This window comes from Cyprinus carpio, chromosome B21, assembly GCF_018340385.1.
Source record: "Cyprinus carpio isolate SPL01 chromosome B21, ASM1834038v1, whole genome shotgun sequence".
Lineage (NCBI taxonomy): Eukaryota > Metazoa > Chordata > Actinopteri > Cypriniformes > Cyprinidae > Cyprinus > Cyprinus carpio.
The window spans coordinates 4,981,054-4,999,774 of record NC_056617.1 but is presented as its reverse complement, the minus strand read 5'-3'; the positions used below and the strand labels follow the sequence as shown (position 1 = coordinate 4,999,774).

General features: G+C 33.0%; 1 protein-coding gene across 1 annotated transcript; it reads left to right on the top strand.

Annotated features, from left to right (window-relative positions):
- The first annotated feature begins 706 nt into the window (after positions 1 to 706).
- Positions 707 to 17,326, top strand: LOC109104923 (epidermal growth factor-like protein 7). Its single transcript, XM_042747879.1, is given in 10 exon segments — positions 707 to 728; positions 5,351 to 5,511; positions 6,684 to 6,781; positions 6,784 to 6,808; positions 6,892 to 7,001; positions 7,130 to 7,225; positions 7,919 to 8,110; positions 16,226 to 16,302; positions 16,651 to 16,825; positions 16,905 to 17,326. Coding segments are annotated over 9 exon segments (873 nt in total). The 5' UTR covers positions 707 to 728; positions 5,351 to 5,431; the 3' UTR covers positions 16,925 to 17,326.
- The last annotated feature ends 1,395 nt before the right edge of the window (positions 17,327 to 18,721 follow it).

Genomic DNA, 18,721 nt, shown 5'->3' with positions numbered 1-18,721 from the left:
ATATATATATATATATATATATATATATATATATATATATATATATATATATATATATATATATATTTTTTTTTTTTTTTTTTTTTTTTTTTTTTAAGCCCAAGTGGTTGTTCATGACAGTATGGCAATAAATCAACCAGGCTACATCAGCAAATGCAATTTTAAGGGTGAGCTCAGACAGGAATCTCTCCTGAAGGTGCCTCCTGCACCGTTTCACTTTCATGTTCTTGTAAATATTCCTGATATTCCTAATATTAGTAGTTGAAATCACAGGGCCAAACTGACGCTGTTTCTGCAGATCACCACACTGTGTTTGTGGTCCGATAGAGACGTGATTACCCGTAAAGGGACTTGAGGGGAGTGTTTGTGCAGCCAGAGGGTTTATCAGCTCCAAACACTTGCAGGATTTCCGCTTTGGAATTGTCCGTCCAATTCCTGAGTTCCACAGGAAGCGCGGAATAAAAAGCAGGAGAAAAACGCCCAAAAGCATCTCATTCCTCGCCAGTCGTATCACAGCATAGAAACTATATACCGAACGCACCTCTCTATCAAACAGAAAAAAAGAATATATAAAAAGAAATGGCAGCGATGGAGAAGCGCGTCAGAGCGCGCGTCAGGTGGATCGAATGGCCTCGAGCTCAGCGCGACATCACGTGATTTTATTAACAGGGTGAGTGTGTGAACGTGTATTTATATCGGCATGGGGATTTTATTTGATTACACTTCCGGTAAGCCTTTGAACATTATATATGAGCAGTTCATATCAATGATATATGAAATTAAAGTTTCATAACTATTTAAACGGACGATGTAAAATTATGTTTTTTTTTTATTTTATTTTATTTTATTTTTTGTTGGAAACACTTCATTAAAAAAAAAAAAAACTGAAAAATACTCAAATATATTAAGTTTAAAAACGTTTAATTATTATTAAAAAATATTTTTAACGAAAAATAAAATTTTAGAATTTTTTTGGGAAATTTTTAAAATAAATTTATCTATATTTTATAAGTTCTAAAATTAAATTGTTTTCATTATACACAAACACACAAATATAGCAACTTTTTTTCATGAGCGTGAAGACATGCGCATGCATTTTAGGCAATTAATACTTGTCTACAAACCTAATTTCAAGCATTTTACTAATCATAAATTCAGTCAGGTAGTAACTAGTGTATATAAATACGCTATCGTATCGCTTTATTGATTTATTAACAGCAAATAATATTTGTATCTGGAAGTGGGGTTTTTTTTTTTTTTTTTTTTACAGGACTACTGTTAGTTGGCCAAAAATGATAAAAGCATTAAAGCTTCATTCCCGGTCTCCCTTTATTTCTCGTAGTGTGACCCGGTAAACTGAGCTGCTGCGGATGACGTCACGCGGCGCGAGGGTCTCCCGTGAACTCTTGCGTGAGTGTTTTTCCCGGGACGTCCCGGTGAAGGAGGGGCAGTAGTGGTGTGGTTACCCCCCTGCACGCTTTGACAGTTGTGAGAGAACTGAATGTGCAAAAACTCCTAAACACGGAGAGCCGAGCCACGGGAGACGCGCGCAGGAATTGCCAGTGCGAGTTTGTGCACACGTGTGTTTTTGGATTTTTTTTATAAGATTATTCCAACCCTGGCCTCTGAGTTTGGTGGGAAACTTTGTTTTTGGGACGCGCCGGGGGACCAGTCTCTTTCTTTCCCTTCTAACATCCACGCACGAGCGGTTAATCTCGTGGATACGAGGGATTCAGTGAGTCATTGTCCATATAATTTTTTTGAAATTGGATATGTAAATTCATGCATGCATCATGCACTTCAGTATTATTTATTTGGGCATGCATCATCTTAATACAGTTTTACTATAATTCTAATTAGATTGGACTGAACTGGATCAACACTGCTATCTGTGAATGGTCGCATATAATGCTGTAGAGAAACAGCGCCGCCTGCTGGTCGTTTACTGAGAAAGCTGTCAAACTGCATACTATACTTATAACGAACCATGTTCAGAATTGCATACCTCTCTTATTATTTGAATTATGTAACATGCTTACTGTGCATAAATTGAGTAAAATACTCGCATAACCAAAATGCTCACTACAGGTTGCTGTATCCCACAATGCAATGTGCTTGAATTGGTCTTCTGTTTCCAGTGATGAATTGCTTTTTGCAATTGCTTTTTAATACTATTATAAATGCATATTGCATGATATATTGATTTTTATTTCTCATACTACTGTTTAAGAAATATTATGCAGTATATACTGCACACTAAGCAGTATGCTAGTGCTTCATTCCAAGTATAAGCACACACACTAACCGCTGGCCTTCCATTAGTCCTAACTGCTTCCGCTTCTAATTAGTGCCATTATTTGTGATTATATGCAGTGATGTGGATCTAAATGCCGGTGTGTGTTGACATACAGAGTTTTTATTCATTTTGAGGCTTTTTTTTTTGTGGTATGGCATTTTGTTTAAATGTACATTCTGCACAAAAAAAAAAAAAAAAAAAAATTATATATATATATATATATATATATATATATATATATATATATATATATATATATATATATATATATATAATATACATACATATGGGTCTTATTTACTTGTACAAATATCTGAAACCTCCTAAAACAAGATGCATTTACATGAGAAAGAAAATTAAATATCAAAACTTCAGTGAATTAGTTTAAAAGAAGAAAAATATCTGCAACTTACACCATTTGTTCTTGTTTTTAAGCATAAACTCACTTAATTTTGATATATTTTTGTATGCTGGACGTTTGCACCACTATATATATTCTTTAGTCTTCCTTAAAGGAACAGTTCACCCAACAATGGAAATTTACTCATCTTCAGGCCATTCAAGATGTCTCTTTATCAGAACAGATTTGGATAAATTTAGCACTACATCACTTTTGTATTTTGTCCAGAAGCAAAGGTTAAAATGCTTTAATGATAGATTCGTTTCTTACAAAAATGCATCTTTTCCCTTCACAATATGTTAATTGATGGACTGGAGTGGTGTGGATTACTTGTGGATTATTGTGATGTTTTTATCAGCTGTTTGGACTCTCATTCTGACGGCACCCATTCACTGCAGAGCATCCATTGGTGAGCAAGTGATGCAATGCTACATTTCTTTAAATCCGATGAAGAAACAAACTACTCTGCATCTTAGATACCCTGAAGATGAGTTCATTTTCAGCAAATTTTCATTTTTGGGTGAACTATTCCTTTAACTAGCTATATAATAGCTAATTATCATCCCTCGTCTTGCTTGAAAGACTCATTTAGTGTAAATCTATTGGTGTTGCCAGCCGCATGTTACATACAATGCGTTACATACACTGCTTTTCAGAGAGCGTGAGTCAGAGATCTGGCAGTATTTACACACGACACGTGGTAAGTGTTTACATATGATGGTGATCAGATGAATTGTGGGAGACGCACACATATACAGCATCAGTAACTGAAACAGTCTGTAGGTACAGACCTGTAGAATCCATTAAGCGTTTGGCAGGACATCTGTATGAAAGTCATCCAGAAGTCCTAAACCACTTTACTGCCTTATTGTGGTGTCAGACGCTCTGCGGTGGGCCGGCCAACTCAAAACAGACAAGTGAAAACATTATCTGACCCACAATCCTTAGGCTGAGATGTCAAGCCTCACCAGTGCTGCGGAAACAAATCTGATATTAAATAAACACGCAGACACACTGTAACACACCTGAGATAAGGAATCACATTTTTAATTAGATTAAAGTATTAGATACCCTTGTATAAATGTAATGTTTTTAGACATTTAATTGCATCTTAAGTACATATTTTGTCATTTCATTATTACTTCTACTGTCTTTGAAATATGGTTAAAGTTTACTGTCAGATGTACTGACAAGCATTTATTTACACGTCATGCATATAAATATATTTGTAATTTGCAAGTACACATTCAATACTATTAAGTGCACTTTTTCACAAGGGTATGTTTTGGTATTGAATGAATCTTTTCACTGAGCCTTAGCAGTCAGAATGTAGTATCTTTGAATTTTACTGCCTCGTTTAAAACAACCTTCATCGAGAGCAGTGATGTCTTACAAAGCTGTCTATGAAACTATAACAGGGTCTTATTCATCAAATTTGGAAAGTTTTCTAAAATCTAAAAATAACCTCACTAAGTTTTGCTCGCTAACTCATTCTGTCCCTGAGGTAAAACCCAAAAATGAAGTGCAGATTTACCATCCCACACACAGGACAAAATCATTAAACAAAGAACAGGAGTAAGATGGGTCGTTAATCTCCAGAAAATATGAGACGAGAGCTCATTTAAAGTGCTTCTAACTCAAACACACACACACACACACTCACACACAGGTGTGGTATATAATAGCTGCAGCTTTAGGGTTGTTGTCAAAAGCTCTCCGGGGAACACAGAGATCTGTTTTACACTGCGCTCTAAACCTGAACTCGTTAGAGCAGCAATAACCTGATGATTACTGTAAGCTGTTCAAGATGAGCGCACACACGTGTGTGTACATGCTCACGTTCAGATCAACTTACGAAGAGAAATGACTTTTAATATAGTTGGCTTTGTGAAGAAATAGTGTGCATGCATGTGTGTGGCAGGACAGTGCTGTTTCAGTAATCAAATCCTTGCTTTTTATTACATGTTTTTATGAAAATAATATTTAATAATACCTGTATAACCTGAAATCTTCACGGAAACCCAAAAATATCTGTCTTTATTACACCCAAATAAAAATTACATTTTAGTTGCACTGAGTTATGATCAGACTGATTTTACTTTTAAATCATCCATACCGTTATAATGCAAACATGCATGTGTGTATTTATATATGCACAGATTTCTCAGAAGCATGTTCAACTCAATCCACTGTGAATCGCAACAAATGCACTTCTTGATGATTAAGTGTCTCTGATTCTCTGCCTTTAAAAGTGCATTAACTCTCTCTCGTTTAAACATGAAACGGGTCATAACTGGGCGCTTTTGCAGAATGGTTATAAATGCATGTTTTAATTCTGAATGTCTGTCTGAAGAACAGTTGTGTGTCGTATGTATGATGGGATCCAGCTGTTACTGCATAAATAACATTTCCTAAATACTAGCTAAATGCTCAGATCTCAGGATAATACTGTGCTCATTTTCAGCTTAAAGGAGTAATAACATGCATTTTTTAATATCATATATCATTGTTAGCATTATATATTATTTTAAATGTTATGTATTATATTATATAGTATTACATATACTACTTTGAAAATGTTATATCTATCTATCTATCTATCTATCTATCTATCTATCTATCTATCTATCTATCTATCTATCTATCTATCTCAGGAAGCTGATAGAGTTGGTTGTACCTGAGGTGGACACACTCACCTGAGCGAGCGACAGATAGACAGACAGAGAGAGAGAGAGATGTACACAGTGGTGCTGCTCTCCTCCTCTCTGTTTCTCCTGCATGTGACCTGCACACCTCAGATTCACGGTCATCACGGGTAAATGCACACACTGTAGCGTCTGTAGTGCCAGAAATGTCAATTCTCATGCTCTAAGGGGTCAGTGGTCAATATAAGGTTAAAGGTCAACACATATAATAGCAGCTAATTACATCAGACTGTCGTGTCCAGTTACAGCTGATGGACAGCAAAGCTTTTGATGCAAAAACAACATGTACACATCTTCATTTTGTTCAAAAGTTTTTTCACCCCCAGGCAAATATACAAAAATGCTTTCCTTCTGGAGCATCAGTGAGCATTTGAACCTTCTGTAATAGTTGTGTTTGAGTCCCTCAGTTGTCCTCAGTGTGAAAAGATAGATCTCAAAATCATACAGTCATTGTTGGAATAGGTTCAAATACACAAAAATGCTGAAAAATTTGTGGGAGCTGAAGGATTTTTCTGAAGAACGGCAGACAGTTTGACTGTTCAGGATAAACGAGGGACTCAACAACTGTCACAAAATAAAAAAACACAGCTGTGGATCATTCAGGTAATAACACACAGTATTAAGAATCAAGGGGATGTGAACTTTTGAACGGGTAATTTTTATAAATTCAACTATTCTTTTCTCTTGTGGACTATATGTTAACGTCAGGTCAGTAACATAATAATAATTAACATTTTGAAGATTCTGCAAGGTGTTATGTAAAACTTTTGACTTCAACTGTATATACATACTACTGTTTGGGGTCAGGTTTTTTGTTTTTTAACTTTATTCAGTAAGGATCCATTAATTTGATAAATGTATTTATAATGTTATTAAATGTTTCTCTTTCAAATAAATGCTTTTCTATTCTTAAAAAAAGCCTGAAAAAAGTAGATCATGGCTTCCACAACAATATTAAGCAGCACCACTGTTTTCAGCATTGATACAGAGGTTTCTTGAGCAGCAAATCAGCATATTAGAATGATTTCTGAAGGATCATGTGACACTGAAGCCTGGAGTAATGATGCTGAAAAATCAGCTTTGCTTCACAGGAATAAAATTACATTTTAAAATTGAAAACAGTCATAATATTTCATAATTGTATAGGTTTTACTGTATTTTTGATCAGATAAATGCAGCCTTGGTAAACTTACGTGGCTTCTGTCAAAAACATCAAAATCTTACCAACAGTAGTGTATATATATATATAGCAGTGTTTGTGCATAACTGTGTGTGTTTCAGGGAGGAGAGTGTGTGTTGGAGATGCCTGGAGTCGTCGTGTGTCTCACAGCACAGAGTCGTTTCTTCAGCCCGTACACAAACCCTACATCACCATGTGCCAAACCACCGCATGTGTAGCACATACAAGTAAGAACACAACAAAACACATCAAAATACATATTATACTTCACAATGTATCAGCGTTTCACTGGACTGTGTGTGTTTTACAGGACAATCTACAGGATTTCTTACAGGCAGGTGAGCAGAGCAGCTCCTAATGTACACATTTACCCAGAATGCTGTCCGGGATGGAGACGCATGCATTCACACTGTAACCAAGGTAATGGACATCATACTGCATAACATGAGCCATGAATGTGTTTTCTCTTGGGATTGTAACTGCATGCATGTCTGTGTGTGTGTCTGTGTGCGTGTGTGTGTGTGTGTTTACATATGTCTCCTCTCTAGCGGTGTGTGCGCAGTCTTGTGCAAACGGAGGCTCTTGTGTAAGGCCTAATCACTGTGCATGTCTGAAAGGATGGACGGGACGATACTGTCAAACAGGTACTTGATAATACACATAAATGGTCATTTAGAACAGTTACAGTTATGCTTATGGCACATGCTTTATGAACTGAGTTGCATGCACATAGAATTGATGTACATGGACAAAACCAACAAATATACATATACAAATAAATACAAACACAATTTGAGAATATTTTTGCTTTGTACATTTATTTTAAAGGGCTTTATTTGCTCTTTTATTTTATATATATTATATATATATATATATATATATATATATATATATATATATATATATATATATATATATATATATATATAATTGTATATAATTATGTAAATTAAATATAAATATATATATATTTATGTAATATTATGAATATTTATGTAATTAAATATAAATATATTTAACATTTAAATATATTTATAAAAATTTTTTATTTAATATTATTAAAACAGGACTTTTCTTGTTCTTTTATTATTTAAAAAAAACGATTTAAAATTTAATTTGATAAAATTTTAATAAATATATATAAATAATTTTACAATTTTAATAAATATATAATTATAAAAAGCTGTGAAAAGGCGGTTTGAAGGGTTGAAAGTGCAAATGAGAAACTGCAAGAAGGCTTTACAATCATTATGAGTAGGCTTTGGGGGAAAACATACTGAAGATTTTATGATAACATATTTCAAAAACATACTTCAAAAGCAGTTGTTCTGTGTCAGATGTGGATGAGTGTAAGGAAGGTCATCGCTGCTCACAGAAGTGTGTGAATACGGAGGGGAGTTATCGGTGTGTGTGTCAGGACGGATTCAGTCTGGCTGAAGATGAAATAACGTGTTCAAGAATTCCTGCTCCCTCCCCGCCGCCCACCGGGCCTCCAGAAGCAGACGATCGCTCATCCAGAAGCCATGCTGGTAAGACATGTATACATTATCATCAGCCGCAGACATACTGATGTAGAGACCCATCATCCACACTGGCTTAACACTCAGAGACTCAGAGTAATAGATACAAGAACGATGAATCTCCAGACAGAATTTTCCAGACATGAATTTCTTTACTAAAAATGTTGAGATATATATATATATATATATATATATAATAATTTTTTATAATAATATAATATTTTATTTTCTGCAAAGGAATTAATTTTAAATGAGATTTATTCTTTATTTTATTATTATTTTGACTTAAAATATTTTATTGTATTTATTAAAACAGTAAAGCATGAGACTATTAAACAAGCTGGTCCAATTATAACCTTTTATTTTTGGTAATTAATTCATTTTAATTAGATTTATTGTTTTTTTATTTTATATTTAACTATATATTTAAATATACATTTTATTTAAATATAATTATATTTATATTTAAATACATATATTTAATTTTTAATTATTTTAATTTAAGGCATTAAAGCACAAGTCTATAGAACAAGTTTGTCCAAATTAACATTTTATTTTTTATTATTGTTTGAATTTATATTTAACTCTATATTTAAATATATAGTCATAAATATGTTTTATTTAAATATATTTAATATTTAAGTTAATTAAATTTAAAGTATTAAAGCATTATTCTATGAAACAAGTTTGTGAAACTTAACATTTTATTTTTGATTTATTTTTAATTTATTTATTTATTATTATTATTATTATTTTTTTTTTTTTAATTTATATTTAAATATATACTCATAAATATATATGTTTAAATATATTTATATTTAATATTTGGATTATTTTAATTTAAAGTATTAAAAAGCATAAGTCTATGGATCAAGTGTATATGTTGCACCCCTGTTTGCTTATATCTAATACACACTATAACTATATGCTTTGTTTGTGATGATATCAGGACATAAATTACATACTTTTAAGTATGCAAGCATTGGGACACATTATATGCACATTATACTCATTGTAATACCACAGATCCCTGTTTGCATAGATCTAAATGCATTAGCCTACAATTCATCATGTTCATACATTTATAAACGGTTTCGGTCCCACATTCCTGACCACTTTTCTGCAATTGAAAGTGTGGGAAGAGGACAGTCTCAGATTCCCGCTTTTCCATTGCACAAGGCATTGTGGGCAATATTAACCAAAAAAGCATGCACAGATGCATACTTCTCAAATCCACTGGAAATCCCAGTACTTTTTACACACTGCTTTTCAAATGGATTATTCTAAACTTGCATACATCTTCAGATGAACAGTACATAAACAATGGTCTCGAAAACACATAAGTAAAAATGAATACATTACAGTGTCAGAAAATGTGTGATTGTGGGTAATTGTGGGCTTTTAGACCACGGTTTCCTCTCTAGCGTCCCCTGCAGGTGGAGCCCTGACCAGCCTCACGGTTCATTATTACTTTTGGTACGCGCTATGCCACTCTCAACTCGTACCGTGAGTAATAGTGCACTGTGACTGGTGTCCTCAGCGACAACATACAGACAGACCTGGACCACATCCATCTGAAAAACCACCTCAAAACCACAATCACCGACCCCCTGAACACCCAGCAGCTCGCGGTTTCCTTACAAATACACTGTCTCTCATTGAGCATATTATCATTTCACAGATCGTGGAGTTGTATTATATTTCTTCAAACAGATCTTGTCAATCCCGTGGCAGAAACAGAGACGGTAATAGAGAAAAATAAGTGTAGCAGATGTTCCAGCTAAGCAAAAAATTATGTGTTCAACCCAAAGAAAAAGAATGTTAATGTGCATTTGATCAGATTTAACTGAAGCACAGGGTTATGAGATGCATTAATATGAATTATTGGCTAAAGATATGTGTCTTTAATCCAGATTTAAACAGGGAGAGTGTGTCTGAACCCCAAAACATTATCAGGAAGGCTATTCCAGAGTTTGGGAGCCAAATGTGAAAAAGCTCTACCTATTTTAGTGGACTTTGCTATCCTAGAAACTACCAAGAGTTTTGTGACCTTAGGGAGGGTGATGGATTGTAGCGCGATAGAAGACTAGTTAGGTATGCAGGAGCTAAACCATTAAGGTCCTTAAAGAGCAGGTCATATGGTATTTTAAAGTGTCCTAATATTGTGTTGGAGTGCCCTACAACAGGTTTAAATGCATCTAAGATCAGAAAACATTGTAATTTTCTCAGAATATACATTTAATATTAGAGTCATTTGCCAGTGATTAGGAAACGATTCGTTCCAAGCAAGTTCGGAGCAAGCCCCTCCCTTCCTCATGCCTACTCTGCTCTGATTGGTCAGCTGGCCAAACCTGTTGTGATTGGCACAGAGATGAGTCCTTGAGCCAGTCAGCCAGCGCTACCATTGACAAAGTACCTTTACATAAAACAATAATATAATCAATCCGTTCTTATAATGACATAAAATACAAAAACACTTATGCAAGCGAATCGTGCCCATAGCTAAAGTTTAGCTGCTAAAAATTGTGAACACTCGGTGGATACGTTAGCCGAGTGCTAACGTGACTAACTGATTAAACAATACAGTTTGTAAACCAAAATGTCTACTGTAATGTTTGAAGAACAACAGACAAAAGACGCTCACAGGAGCACCAGCCGAAATCACTTTCTCTCCACCCGCATTAACCCTGTAACTGCCAGTGCAGCACAATAAACAGCAGTTTCACAATTATTATTAAAGTCTGTGTGCTACACTACATTCTTTTATTATTAAACAAAGTAATTAGAACGACGTCAGTCTACAATAATCGACATATTCTTAGGTTCACTGCGAATTTTTTAGAACTACTTCAGTAAGACAGTAATGTGCTTTACCTGGAAACACATTACATGTACTTTGAAAAGATAGAAAGCATATATAAAAAAAATATTAACATAGTAATAGTTATTTAACTGGGGGCTACAACAACTACACAGAAACAATTTGCAACTTTAAAATACTGATCAGACAACACAACGACAAACAATTCACATATCTCAATACAGTTGTCATTGAAGACCTAGAAGCTAAACAGTGCTTACACAACAAACCAAACAATTATTAAGCATGCTACATAAAACGTAAAAGCAACAATTATTAATAACACTTACAGGTTGTGATACGGAGGAGGAATCTGATGCAAATACACTTGGAACTGAACCTTCCTTCAATATCAGCCGGCTCGCGAATCCAAGTTTGATTGCATTTAAGTTGGTAAAGCAATCGTCTTCAAAATGGCGTGAACAAAGCACAAGGCTCGGACTATACTTCTGTGGTACAGTTGTATATAGTGAATTGTAGCCACTTAGTCTTCAAATGCTCATCCTTGGGCAGATGAAAAAAGTTTGCTTTTGACTCGCACTTCAGAACACAGCGTCTCGTCGCCATGATGTTTTCTAGTTTTCACTGGCGTCTTGGAGCGCAATAAGTGGGCGTATCGTATTCAAATAACTTGACAAGTTGACGTCATCTAGTCAGAGAAAAAGCTTCGGTCTTCTAACGATTCATAAAAAATGACTCAGAGTCGACTCTTACTTTTGAAAGACAATAACTTTATATACGGTGTGCACTGTCATATTTCAAACTTTGCAGGATGTTTTTGTTCACTTAGATCTATGTTACACACTACATGAAAGGTAAATTTAAAAATTCCATGATAGGTGCTCTTTAAAGGGATACTCCATCCCAAAATGAAAATTTTGTCATTAATCACTTACCCCCATGTCGTTCCAAACCCGTAAAAGTTAGTCTTCGGAACACAATTTAAGATATTTACACTTTTTGTAAGCGAAGAAAACAAAAATAACGAGTTTATTCAACAATTCCTTTGTCAGCGGTCTCCTCTGTGTCTCTCCATATCACTGTATGCTATGTATGCTCTTCTGTATCATCCGCGCCACAAGGATGCGCTCAGTGGAGACAGTTGACAAAGGAATTGTTGATTAAACTCGTTATTTTTGTTTTCTTCGCTTACAAAAAATTTTCATTTTGTGATAGAGTATCCCTTTAAAAGTAAGTAGTAATATTTTGTAACTGATACAAAACTTAATAGGTAGGCAGTACAGAGAATGTAAAATATTATTTTAATATTATTAAAAGTTATTAATATTTTGAGTTATTATATTTTGAATAAGTGTTTTACTTTAATTTATTGTATTTTTTTTATTATTGTTATTTTTAATTTAGGTTTATTTTTTTTTCTCTTCTGTTTTAGTTTTGGTTAGTCTATACAACAACAAAACCATTGCTTGAAAATGACAGCATGCAGAACAAGTGTTATTTTAATATAATCATTAATGTATGTTATTAATATTTATTTATATGAATTAGCTTTAATTAATTTAATTGTTATTTTGTTATGTGCATATATATATTAAAATGTAATATTTAGTTATAAATTTAGTTTATTTTTATTTCATTTTAAATTTTCATTTAACTTTATGACAGCTAAACTTACTTGAAGATTATTTTAATTATTATTTTAAATAATTATATATATTTAAAATAACAATTAAATAATCATTATGTAATATTAATAATAAGTCATCAGGAATGGTTGTAAATTGTAAATAGTCATTATTAATATTTTGAATTGTTTCATTTTAATATTTTCAGTTTTCATTTGAAGTTTAGTTTGTCTCTCTTTTTATTTATTTTTTTATACTATTTAGGTTTCATTGATTTTTATTTAATTTTAGTGCTTTAACCTTCCTAAGATAAGATGTAAAAGTTTAAGTTTTTCATGTAATATTTATACAGTATTTTATTTCAGCTTTACTTTAATTTACAAAAATGTTTTAATAGTTTTATATTAAGCTTATTTTTAACTAGAACAACCCTGTGCAGAACGAAACACAACTGATGTGCTTCTAATTATCATCCTAGTAGTGTTTCTTTCAGCTGAGAAGTGTCTGATGTCTTTGAGAACTGCTGAGCGTCGTCTGTCTCATCTAGCTTGTGTTGGAAGCGTCTCGCTCTCTCTCCTCTTTTTCTTTGTTTTTTTCATTTTTCTCTCCCTACACTATTTCAGATCTGTCTGTGATTTAAAAATAACAGCTGGATCAGAATCTCCTCTGGCCCTAGACGGTCATGTTTCCTAGTGACAGGCTAAAATAATCGCCACTCGTTCTGACCGCTGGCCGGAGCTCAAACACACATTCCTGGAGTTCGAAGAAGAGAGCAGCACATTTCCACTTCTCGGCGTTAATGTCCGGATCACTGAAACATTTGTTGAAAACCATGTTTCTGTAGGGAAACGCTTTATGTTTTTTATCATAAGAAAAACATTTGAGAGAAAGCCTCTGAGTGACCCTGAGCACTAGTGTGGCTGAGTTTGACCCGGAGTCACACTCACACATCAGCATCTGTCTGTGGGACGTCCGCTGGCGAGATCAGGTTACTCTAAACCTGTCATCAAAAACAGCCCCCCCCCCCTTTTTTTTTTTTACCATGGTAACCACAGTTTTCACCAAATGCTTTATTTGATACAGTTACTTATTATTAATATTAAGCTTTCGTGTAAAAATTATTTTAAAAAATCTAATAAAATATAAATTATTTTGTAACCCAGCCTGTTAGGCTGATCGTTACATTTTAAAATATCTAATAAAATAATATAAAAAAATAATATTTTTTATTTTATTTTTACATTTTTTTTTACTGTCCCGCAAGACTAGTTCACTTACAAATATTTTCTATGGTAACCATAGTTTACACTAGTTATATAAAAATAAATGAATAAATAATAAAATGTTCATTTAAAGTATTTAATTAAGAAATATGTAAGCTTTTTAAAATCTTTTTCTTTTTTGATGACAGTTGTAGCTAATAACAGAATACTTTCAACAAACCTCAAGGTGTAAGCTCATTTTATTCAGTTTACACCAGATATCGTATTTGCTAGTTACTGTTGCTACAGTAATATATATATATATATATATATATATATATATATATATATATATATATATATAATTTAATTAATACACAATAATGATTAAATTAATTTAATAAAACTACTACTAATTTAATAAAACATATATAATTAAAAGAGATAAAATAATATAAAAAATAAAAATAATATAAAATATTAAAATAAATATTCAATAAAAACATTCTATTTAAAATTATACTTGCTTTAATTAATTAATTAATCAATTCTGGCAGTGTTGGCTAATACCAGATTACTACAGTTTTTCTGTATATTACCAAAAACAAACTATGGTATTTTTGATATTATTGAGGTATTTATTAATACATGTTAAAGGCAAAATGTCTAATTGCTTATTCAATGTGTGCATGTGTTCAAGATATGTTCAAGTCATGTCTTTCTTGGATTGTCTGTTTTAATGAGCTCTTTTTTATTGTTGGACTGAACTTGCTGATTTTGCACATATTTACACAAGAGGGAGAGTATGAGACAGTGTTTTTAACTTTGGCTAAAAAGGGCATCCCTTGAAGTGAACTGTTTAAATCTAAAGGCATTGCTCTTTGCTCTTATCTGCTCTTATGAATGTCCAAAACACTCTGTTGAGTTTATGGGGCCCAAACCCCCAGAAAGCTGAAGTTTATAACTACATTAGTGTCATCAGATAGAAGAACAGAAGCTGAATGTTTAGCCGTGTGATGATGGTGATTTTGCAGAGGCCACTGCCGGACACCATTTGTAGCTGTTGTTCCCGCTTTTGTTTTGGCCTGATCTGTAGCTCACATTCCAGATCTATCAAACTCAGACTGCTGGGGGTCACTGCTTTCCCTCAAACACACACACACAGCGGCTCTCGTGCGCTCCCATGTGTCTTCATAACATCACACATCTGGGATAGATTGACTGAGTTTCAGTGTGTGTGTGTGTGTGTGTGTGTGTGTGTGTGTGTGTGTGTGTGTGTGTGTGTGTGTGCGACCCATTGACTAGTTTTTAGACTGTTAGAGCTCACAACCCAAAACATTCAGAATAACTGCCAAGGGGCGGGGTTTACTGGGCTGAGCTCTGATATGATTGGGTGTCAATCACTTCCATTCACAAAACAACCAATCACAGACATCGGTTATTCTTTTACTAGCTTGTGATGAAATCTGACCTGATTTCATGTACAGTGGGGTGCAAAAGTCTAAGAACACTGGGATTTTCTCATTTTCTCATGCAATTTACACCAAAGAATCGGATTTTATTAATGCTACCTAGAGTGCTGCTCTTATTAAAGCAATAATATGTAATAAACTGTTTAATAATTAAAAACAAAATAAATTTGATAAATAATTAAAATTAATTCATCATTTTCAATAAATAAATAATTTAAAATAAATAAATAATCATATAAATAAAATACATGAATAAATATTTTAAATAAAGTAATTAATAAAATACATTATTTAATAAAATTATTTCATCAACGTTATTTCTTTAAAAAAATAAAAATAACTAAAATAATAAAACAATTAAATATCATTTTATAATGTAAAAATTCAAAAAAATAAATAATAAAAAAAAAAAAAAATAAACATATAAAAAAAATATATATATATATATATAAATAAAATTATAATTTTAACTAAAGAAAAAAAATCATATACATTTTTTAAGTTTCATTTATTTGCGGTTAATATAATTTGTATTAAATCAAAATCAAAATCAAAGAAGAAACATTTTCACTAGTGGTCTCAGACTTTTGGACCCGAGTGCATATCAAAGTATTTGCATCATATTCTTGCCAAACCTCAAACTTTCCCCCTTTTTATCACCCCCTCCACTCCTCTCTCTTTCTATTTCTATTTATGTCTGTCTTTTTATTCATCTGTGCTCTTTGGTCTGCTCTGGGATCACTATGGATATTAATCACGAATACATGAAAGCAGAGAACATGCAGAAATATAACATAAAACAACAGTGCTTTCTGGAAGTCTTGCATCAGTTTGCGTGTTTGCATGTTGTTTGCTGAATATATAAGCATTATTTATGTTCAAAGCCTGGATCTTAAAACATCAAAAATAGTTGTGCGCTGCATTACAGGTTTTAATTAAGGCTGAATGTCAGTTTGTGTGTGGTCCGTCTCTAATTTCTATGTGTATTTCTTTTGTTCTTAAAGGTGGAGGTTTGGGATTGGTGGAAAACGTTACCGAAGAAGTTCAGATCCTTAAAAACAGAGTGGAGCTCCTCGAGCAGGTCACACACACACACACACCCTCGGGACACATCCCACTTCAAACGATGGGAAACTGTAGCTTATTGTTTCAAAGCCTCACTAATAGTTTAATTAAAAGCAGTAGTCTAGCTCACACATCACAGATTCTGAAGCATTAAACACAAGCAGATAAAGGTGACCTTTAACCATTAAACTATTATAGTTTTTATTAATAGTTTGTGTGTAGATTAATAAATGCTGTAGAAGTATTGTGCATTGTTTGTTAATTATTAAGTACTACTGTATGAAACCTCATTTTTATTTTTGCCATTTGTAAAGTTATAATTTCAGTGTCCTCAAATGTAAAAAAAACCCCTTCCTTTCTGTAGAAACTAGAGATGGTTCTGGCTCCCTTCACTACACTCTTCCCCTTGGATGGAATGGGAGACACTAACAGCTTCCTGCCTGAGAGGACCAACTTCCTGTCGCATTCTCTGCAGCAACTAGACCGCATCGACTCGCTCAGTGAGCAGGTCGGATTCCTGGAGGAGCGTATCGGAGCCTGTAAGCATATATCTGTGTGTATGAAACTTATCTGTACAATCTGTTTCAATTGATAAAATAACAAAAACATCTTTATTAGGTGCCTGCCAGGAGAACTAGACGATCAAAGATGGGCTGGATCCGCTGACACAAGTGAAAAAGTCTAAATGAACAACACTGATCAAAGGCCTGAACCCTGTAAACATGTTCAGATCACTCCAAAAGCATGTAGGGAATGCCAAAACACAAACTCCTGTTTGGCCAAAATGGAGTTTTCTGGCACATGAGCTGGTGCTTGGGTATTTCGCAATATTTTTCGATGTATTTCTTTCACTTAATCTGTGGTGTAAGTGCAGCTGTATGGTCTCTCCAAGTTTGAGTCAGGAGAAATGTAAATTTACATATTTATAAGTTCATGTCCTTCCTGAGTATTGCTATTGGGAAAACAATACAAAATTGTATTTTCTTTTTTTTTTTCTTTATATGTTTAAATTTTTGTAATAAAATTGGTTAAACTTTGAATGATTCTTGTTTGTGGTTCATTAAGTTCACAATTAATCCAATAATCTACAAAAAAAATTGTTTCAAATAGTTTCAAAATTATCATATTTATAAAATATACAAATTTAAAAACTCTCAACTTAATTCACCTAAATTACAAGTAATTAGTTGAATTCCTGTTTGCAAATATATCAGCTTATTTTTGTGAATGTGAATTAATTATTTGTGAGTCATATTTTCTAAATATATTAAGCCAAGTATGCAAATGCAAATTTACATTTTACAAAACATTTTTCTGCATTTCCAAATTTCATTTTGTGAATATAAATTAGGTTATGAATTTTATGAATTATGTTTGCAAATATAAAAACTTATTTTTGTGAATGTGAATCGAGCATTTGTAAATAATATTTTGTAAATACATTAACTCTTTCCCAACCATTGACGAGTTATCTCGTCTTTTAGAACACAATGCTTCCCCGACAAAAATGTGTTTCACTGTTATACACTCGGGAGTGTTATTACACATCTTCTGAACGGGTACAAAACCTCCCGAACAAAAAACACACATGAACAGGACGGAGAAACAAGCAATCTCTCATGTAAACAAATGCATATTAAAAATAATGCGATCATCAGCAATAGACAGCATATAAATGAAAACTGCATAACATTATGGAGTAAAATGATGATCCAGTAAGTGGTATATGTCTGTGCAAGCTTTGGAGGTGTTGATGGAAGGGATTTACTGGATTTATGTCTTAATAACCATACTGAATATTATCCAGATGTAGTTTGTGAAAATAATGTGATTTCTCACCTTTTTGCTCAAAACTATACATTTTTATGAAACCTACGTATATTCAATTGTTGATAAAAAGAGAATGCTTTAAGCTAGAATAAAACTGATTTTTTTTTTTTTTTTTTTTTTAAAGGAGAGGCTCTGATCTTTATTTTGGTGTATTGCATATTCAAATATTCATACAGCAAAATATACTGGAGGCCATCAGTTTTAGTGAAAACCATCAAAATCGCTGGCGGTGGCTGGCAACTTTTTTCAAAAATGCTGGCAGGGAAAGAGTTAAGTATGTTAATATTAAAATTTACAAAATATTTTTGTCAAAAGTTAAACTTTCACTATAAATTAGGTCATGTATTTGAGAATTGCTGTTTTGCAATAACTTATTTTTATCAATGTGAATTGAGCATTAGTGAATCATATTTATTTTGAAAATATATTAATGCAAATGCACAACAAAATGTACATTCACAAAATTTGATGCCGAGTTTGTTTATTTGTTTTTGGAACTATATTAACTTTTTGTCAATGTGAATTTGCCTGCACATTTGTTAATCCCTTAATTTTGACAGTATTTTAGCTCCATACTTTAAGTGTGTATTGGACTATTTACAATT